The sequence below is a fragment of the Prosopis cineraria genome, unplaced genomic scaffold, assembly GCF_029017545.1.
Source record: "Prosopis cineraria cultivar Desert tree isolate PC_DT_omini unplaced genomic scaffold, ASM2901754v1 PC11, whole genome shotgun sequence".
NCBI lineage: Eukaryota > Viridiplantae > Streptophyta > Magnoliopsida > Fabales > Fabaceae > Prosopis > Prosopis cineraria.
Genome location: NW_026555342.1, coordinates 24,572,653 through 24,581,038, shown reverse-complemented (window position 1 = coordinate 24,581,038; position 8,386 = coordinate 24,572,653). Strand labels below are relative to the sequence as shown.

Genomic DNA, 8,386 nt, shown 5'->3' with positions numbered 1-8,386 from the left:
TCAATGATGTTCTAGAAGTGATGCACGTTTTTGAAAAAGAATATAATATTTTGATATAGCATAGCACTTCTCTTCTTTTTTGGTATGAGGTATATTTAGTACAACACTTCTATTAGAGCATTATTTTCTTTAATGAACTAAAAAAAGTTGGGATTGTAAATCTTAAAGTTCTCTGGCATAAATTGTTATATCGTAAAGTTAACATTATTTGCTTTTGTAAAACAAAGTAATAACAATAATTTAGATGCAATGTTGGAAACTGACGGCCGAAATAATCATAAAAGTTTTTCAGGAATAATATTGTGTAGATAGCAATAATTTTCATTGGAAATATTGAAAGGAAGCAGGCCATATTTAATAATAATAATAATATATAACAGGAAAATAATATATCTCTATACATTATCTCGATACATACACTTATTAACGTATTATTGATACACAAGATTCACATGTAAATTAGATATATAGAATAATAGTTTGAATTCTCTGCTGAGTTGAGTTAAACTGTAGACTTAAATATTATGACTTGTTATAAGCTTGATATATATATTTTTTATTGTTAACAAATATCCTCATGTTCAAGGTATAATTGGGATATTAAATATGAGTATCTCTCCCAATAACTATAACAAATTAGTCCAGTCTACTAAACCCAATTTCACTTGGTCATGAGTTTGATAAATTGATTAGGTATAAGATGATAGGTATGCATGCATCGGTCTTCCAAATTTTAACACATTTAGGTAACGTGTTTTGAGCGCATACATGCATATATTGAGTTACAATGCACAACGAAGTTCTTGTCAGAATCCTAATCAATCTTGATGCCGTTTTTTTTTTTTTTTGCCAACACAATTTTTATGCCATTTGTACTTCAGTTAAATGTTAATTTCATGCTAAAAACACACACACACACACAAAACAATAATTGTTCGTGATATGGACCCAATCTTATTCTGTTGAATTCATATGGTTTAGAGTAGAGACCAATATTATTCCCAAGTACATGGAAGTGAAAGGAAAAGACAATGATTAAGGAATATCCCAGTGAATTTATAATTAGGGGACAAATTAAATTAAATTCCCTAAAATGTCGCCATTAGACAAAAAAGCATATAATGAACAATCTATAATGCTTCAAAATGAATAATAATTTTGCTATACGTACGTGCTAGGTTGTAAAGTTAATCATCCACGCGTGGCCTCACGTATGAGCATTTTATTTGTCAAGAAGAAAGCAAAAGCTAGCTAGCCACTCCCACTAACCCATTTTCCAACATAAATAAACAAATCCAAGAAATATTAAAATTTAATTAAACCATAAAATTATTAATTAAACACCACTTACTCACTTCCCAGCATTTTTTTATATGTAGTTATTGGATATTTTTAGATTTAACTAGAGGTAGCTCTTTTTCTAATATAATTTTTTTCATACATTATTATGCTCTTCAAATTGAATATAACACGCGCACGCATCTTTTTTTTGTTTTGGGAATTAGATTTCCTTCATGGTAATAAAAGTTCGATTCCAAATTAAACTATATCCAAATAATTAATGGCACAAAAATACACACACCAAGAAATATATAAAATGCTGATTAAACATGAACAAAAGGCATCAGCCCCATCTGCTAAATTCAGCTAATTGGATTACACATATAATCTCTCTAACGAAACAGTACTTCAACAACAAAAAATATCAAATTGTCTACATTATAATCTAACCACTAAAGAAAAATCAAGCTGAATTTAACACTTGTTCCCGCCCCTTTTGCACTTAAATAAATTACTAGTAGTAGCTAATGAATCCTTTTTGTGTTATTCATAAAGCACCTAACGAGCAAGCTGCATATAATATATATATATATATAATATATGGTCACGAATTAATCATTTGGCAGCCCCACATCATTCTGATAAATGCTTGTACCTGGCCCAGCATTTTCTGTCCATGTTTTGAAGGGTCACTTCCTTTTCTTTCCTTTTTTCTCTCTGCTTTTCCTTTTGTTCTCTTCAGCTTTTTCTCTTCAGTCTCCTTCTACATGTTTGGCATTCACTTTTCTTTTTCTTTTTCTTTTTTTTCCCCTAACGGGTAATTTTATGAAAAGATGACAGACTATAGATATAAATAGTTAATTTAAGGGTGAGTATTTGGACTATTGAACCACTTAATCTATGATTATGAATGGAATTTAATAGTGAAAATACTCAACCTGGATCATGAAAATAATAATAATAATAAGTCTAAGTCTGTCACTTCTTCATAAAATTTTCCTCTTTTTGGTATAAATAAGATTATCTATCTACTGATGAGTGTCCCTGCAAATGATGGCGTCCAGAAATCCACATGGGTTTCGTTTGTGACTGGGAATGTGCTTGAAATCGGAACCAAACACAGCCCTCTGCTTTTCAAGTCTTGTTTTGGCCCTTTTGATGATTCCTTCACATCACAACCCTACAACACAATAATAATATCACAAGTAAATAATAATTAATTTTTTCCTGTCATAATTTATATAATAATACAAAATCTATTGAAAACATGGTTCAGTATCAAATATCGAGTTCACCTTAGAAGAAAGTGCATGTGCATGACATTCTGATATGGTGTGTGTGTGTGTGTGTGTGGAGTTACACTGTGCATTCAATAATAAAATGCAGAAGATTCAGATTTAGAAACTCTCATTTGATATCTGTACAAAGAATACAACTTTTGATAGGGACTAAAGAGACTTCAATCACTTACATCAATGTATCATTTTTGCCCAAAGACAAAAGCGCATGTCAATATTCAATATGTCAATACTATATATAATAAAATTTATATCAAACAATAATATTAGTCACAGGCGCCTGAGCAAAATAATGAATAATGTGGCTATTATATTTCAGACTCAGTATACATTGCATGAGAAAATGTATATGTACACACACACGCACACACGTGTGGTGGACTATATATATGCGTGTCTAGCTAGTTTACTATGAATTAACATGAAAAATGATAATTATCTTTGGGAAACTTTAAGTTAACCACTTCAATATGTTTTCAAGTATATTTTGAACTTAAGAAGCCAGGAAAATTTCACCTCTCCGACAAAAATTATCACTGAAAATCTTAACTTTTCAGAAGTTATAATAAGAAAGTACAGTGCTGGAAGTACCTGTTGGAAGTGTTGGATGGGAACTCCATTTTTCATGTAAGGAGTGCTCAAAACCTGAGATTTGGTATTTAAATAAAGTTCAATTTGTTAGATAAATAAATAATTACTTGTTTATGAATATATAATTTATTTGAGTAGCTTTATCAATAATTAGGGTTTGAATCACAAATAACAAATAATTATCATTATTAGAATAATGAAACATACACTGACTTGATCATGCAGGAACTTGATGTACTCGATGGCTTCGTGAAGAACAGATGCTGTATCAGTCTATAAAAATACACCAAAAAAAAAAAAGTGTACGGGTTAGTTTCTTTTCAATCTAATGTTCAAGTTTCTTTCAACATTTAAGTAAAGGTTTTTAATTCCATTCTTCACAATACCACAAGTAGTAAAAAAAGTGAAATAAAGAGAGACACTTCCAGGGGAGAAAAAAATTTTACCTTTCCGAAAGGCGACACCAATTGCTGAAGAGCAGTGACTCGGTCCCCTAGCTTCTCTTTCCGAACCTAATCATCCAAACCCGCCTAACTAGATTAAAAATCTATGCACAATAATGTACATTATGAACATTGAACAAATTAAAACCCTCATTATATTTTAATACGAGCAACTAACACTACGCACCTAAAACCCTTTAACTTATTTTTTATTTTTGTTTAATCAAACTATATCCAATTGTTAAAAGTCACATTAGACTCTGATTAATCTCAGTCGACTGAACCAGGGAGGGTCACAAAGATTGCAAAACTATCCTAATTAGTTCTTAGTACTGTCGCATATATATTTAGAGTTTGGACAAGTTAGTCTAAAGAACTCATCTCAAAAAATTAGAATATTAGGTGGGAGAACCCTTTATACTTACAAATCTCACTGTACTTATTAGGCTCCTTGATATGGGACTTGGGACCCTAAGCTATGTGTTTATTCATGAGATAACCCTTTAACTTTTTACAATAATATACCTTAAAAGTGGGTAATGGTGAAGGCGTTTCAATTCTTTGCTTCTTGATTGCAGGTTCACACGAGTTCTTCCCGGATGAGTCCAAAGCTTCTTCTCTCTTGGGCTGCACACTTCAACCAGTCAGGAAGCTATGAATTTGAAGAAAAATCATTGTAAGAATATCAAAGACATTTTCAGACATGTGATTATGAGAGAGAGTTGTATACCTTGGGTATGAGAGAGTTTGTGAAATTGGGTTTCTCAGTTATTAAAGAAGGAGCAAAAACATGTGGTGTTTCAGCAGCAGCATTCCAGAAAGCAGTACTGTTAGAAAAGTGCAAGCCACCAGTAGGCTTCAAGAAGGAATTATTATTATTATTATTATTAGAGGGTCTGGGCCATGAAGAAGAAGACGAAGACGAAGACGAAGAAGTGGTAGTATTTGTAGTTGTTGGTGAAGGGATCAACTCAGTGGAATTAGATATTGAGCCAATATTCGCTGTACTTGAAGAATAGGCCATGGAAGATGGTGGTATTGGGTTGGTGAAAAGTGGCTGTGCTACTTGTGGTTGATGATGAGGAATATCATAAAGACTCCGAATCAACGTCGAACTTGAGGAATTATTATTATTATTAGAAAGGCATCCAAATGGTGACGACGAGGGAGAAACTGGCACAGACCCAACTGAGAAATTACCACCACCACATAAATCTTGATTCTTCATGGAGATTTGATCTCTCTTCTGATCTTGGGCATGTGATGAAGAATTACCACTGAAAATTCAAATAAAGAAAAAGAAAATAATAGTCAGAAGATAGAAGAAAGGATCTAAATACATGGACACGAACTGATCTGATAAGAGAAAAAGTAGCTAGTGGGGAAATAAATGAAACTTTTTAAAGCTTGAGACCAGACCAGAGACGCATGAAGAACAAAAACTTACAAGAGAGAATGATTCCAATTCGAAGAGAGACCAAAACCCATCATTTCGAAGGTCGAATCCATCAAGATGGAACCATTATGATGATGATTGTCTGCAATATCAGCTTCACCAGTCTGATGATGATGATGATGATTCTGATGAAGCTGTGGCTTCGTCGTCGTCGTCGCATCTAGAAACCCCGGAGAGATATCAGAACCAGAGTTCGCCACGGTCGCCGTGGCCGTCTCTGTCGTCGTCGTCCTCGTCGGAGCCTTGATCAGGTCCACCGTATCAGTCTGCCATGTGCTGTAGCCGATCATCCCTCCTCCTGAAAGATCGTTGTTACCTGTAAGTACAGAACACGGAGATGAACTCATCATCGTCAAAGGGAAAACACTTTGTGTTGTTGTTGGGTTCATCATCATCATGTTGTTGTTCATCCACCAGTAATTATTCCCACCACAAATCCCAGCTTGAAACTCCTCACCCATCTCCGATATATATATTAGAACTCTCTATTAATCTTCTGAGATTTGATCCTGGCTTGGGGGGGGTGTTTGAGTGCTTATATATATAAACGAGTTTCTGTGTTGAGAGAGAGATTTTATATATGTGAAACGGTTCAAAGGGTACGGACGATAGAGGGGATTACCAGAATCCGATTGACATTACAGGGGAGATGATTGGACAAATATGAGAGAGAGAGAGAGAGAGAGTTTTGAATCCAATTCTAATTCTCTCTCTATTTTTTTGGTCAAAAAAAAAATCTCTCTCTATTTTCTTATTTTATTTTTAATTAACTTTTTTTTTCCTAGCAATTTGTCTTGCTATTGAGAAATTATATATATAATAAGATTGAAAGAATTATTATCCATGTCTTATGGAAAATTTGTGTTCCTTATGTATAAAGGAATGGAGGAGGGGTATGATGATGTTAGATGAGGATGATGGTGATAGTGGCCTGGTGGGGTTTCATATATATTTAGGCAATCAAGTATGTATTAAAATTAGCCGATGATTTTTTTAAAAAATTTTAATACAAAAGAGGGAACAAATAATAAAAGCTACAAAACTATTCTGAAAAAAAAATAATTCTCTTCTTTTTTCAGCCAGAAAAATTACAGCTATTTTAAACCAATCAACTAGATTATGGTTCCATGTAGTATATATATGCTGATATAAGCCGTATAACATATGCTCGTTAGCTTTATTTGTGTGGGTGTATTTATAATATATATATATATATATAAATCCTAATTACTCAGTTTTTAAATATTATGAATATGTTAAAAACAATTTTATTTTTATCTTCAATTGAATAATTAAATTGGATCATTAAAAAATCTATTTAACATTATTTTTTTTATCTGTTTTAAATGAAGAGAATCCGAACCCAAAATAAATAAAAGAATCAAGCCCCTCAAATTAAGTTGAAATCCCCTAGCTATTAAATTTCCTCTGAATCAATATGTATACACCCAGACAGTATCAAATACTATACTAAGTTGTTGTTTGCAAGTAACAAATAATATGATTCATCACGTAATATACCAAAAAGCTGTATAGTTATGAACAACTATGAGTCTTTTTGTGTAATTGGAGGTTTTCTTTTTTATAGAAAAAAATTTAGAGGAGTTGAATCTTGATTCTTCACTAGGGTTAAACATGCTTTGGGGTTCAAGAGTGCTTACAAAAATATTTAATTATATATCTCCTATTAACAAATCCTCATACCAATGAGGGTTAGTCTAGCTGAAAAGGTGAGTCCCTCACAATATAAGAAACCAAGACTCAATCTGCATTGGGAGATCAAGTGCCTACATTTAGTGCCTAATATGCCTTAAACATAATTATTTCTAATAAGATGACACTTCTGAACAATAAAAAAAAAGGTCCTCACATTGACAAAAAAAATTAAATACACGACTTTTGTTGGCTATGAATAATTTTTTTTTTACTGGGGTATTTAATTGTGAAGAAAAAAACAGTGTAATTATCAAGTCTAATAACACTAAATCATCCCGCAAATTTTCATGAAATTATGTTGATAAATGCAAGAGTAAAGTTTGTAAATATTTAAATAATAGAGTTGAACTAACTCACCCAGGAATTATTCGAATAAAATGAGTTGTTAGTATCTCTCATTTCTTAGAGAGAATAACAATGCTTCAATCGTTTCTACTTAAGCGCGTGTGAATAGAAATTTATACAACTCCTCAGATAATCAATTAATTTCTTGGCCGAGAATTGTTATAGTGCAAAAGAACTTACCCTTTGCTAAAGATGAAAGGTCCATTCAAGTGGTCCACAAATTGATCATTATATTCATATTTCTATCACACACAGGTATACGTATGTATATGTATATGTGCGTGTAATATTATATATATACTGAGCGGTCATGAAGCATAGTAGTATCAATTTTTCCTTCTGGCAAAAAAAAAAAAAAGAAATCAAATTTTCCAAAGGCTATATGTATATATATTATTGGGTGGGCAAAGCGCAGGATAGAGGCGCGTGCTAAGCACGCAGGTCAGAGAAGCTAAAACGCCAACCAATTGTTGACCTAACACAACTGTAGCAAGGAACGAGATTAGATTTCATGTCAGCCTCTGGTCAAAGGCCTTATTATCCTTTTAATTTTCTTACATACATAACGAGAAAATTATATTTAGGTTTCACAAAAAAAAATTATTATTAAAATATTATATAAAATTCATAAAATACTTTTAAATCTTAAATCATGGGCATGTACAATTTGTAAAAAAATGCACAGAATTTAAGACTTGAGAGTATTTTATAAATTTTATAAAACTTCTTGGTAATAAATTCTCTTTTGTGGGACTTTGGTATAATTTTCTCATATATAATTAAGGATTCTTAATTTGTTAGATTAGTTTGAATTCTTTAGTATATTGTTAAATATAAATGTTTGAATCATCACTTTTGAGTCAACTTAATTAATTATACACACAACTCACTCAAAACTATAGTGTATATAAATTATTTCATATCAAATTAATTTTTTTCAAGAGAGTTTTAAATCTTAAGGGAAAAAAATTATTGCATGTTTTTCTGGTCTTCAAAAGTTGGCCTATGTGAGAGCAATCATCAGAAGTCAAATCCAAATTAATTAATTATAATAGGATACTTTTAAGGGAAAAGAATGAAAACCAACCCTATTTACCTAATCAAATTCTTCAAAATGTCAACCCTAATATCTAGCAAGCAATTTTAAACTTAATTTGTTCAATCTTTATCAAATTAAACTGTGATATAGAAGATGTCATCGTTTTGACGAAGGTCTAAAATCTTGACATAACTATGTGCTAAACAATTTGGTCGTA

The 8,386-nt window shown here is 31.8% G+C and overlaps 1 protein-coding gene across 2 annotated transcripts; it reads right to left on the bottom strand.

Annotated features, from left to right (window-relative positions):
* Window positions 1–1,589: 1,589 nt before the first annotated feature.
* Window positions 1,590–5,725, bottom strand: LOC129287171 (transcription factor bHLH112-like). Of its 2 annotated transcripts, none has more exons than XM_054923354.1 (7): window positions 5,061–5,725; window positions 4,344–4,890; window positions 4,139–4,240; window positions 3,617–3,682; window positions 3,384–3,443; window positions 3,171–3,224; window positions 1,590–2,461 (listed from the first exon to the last, which is right to left on the bottom strand). In XM_054923354.1, the coding sequence occupies exons 1-7, from the start codon at window positions 5,528–5,530 to the stop codon at window positions 2,306–2,308; spliced, it is 1,455 nt and encodes a 484-aa protein (XP_054779329.1). In that variant the 5' UTR covers window positions 5,531–5,725; the 3' UTR covers window positions 1,590–2,305. The 2 variants fall into 2 exon arrangements, with proteins under 2 accessions (XP_054779329.1, XP_054779328.1); XM_054923353.1 differs by having other exon boundaries at window positions 3,378–3,443; window positions 5,061–5,724.
* Window positions 5,726–8,386: the final 2,661 nt, after the last annotated feature.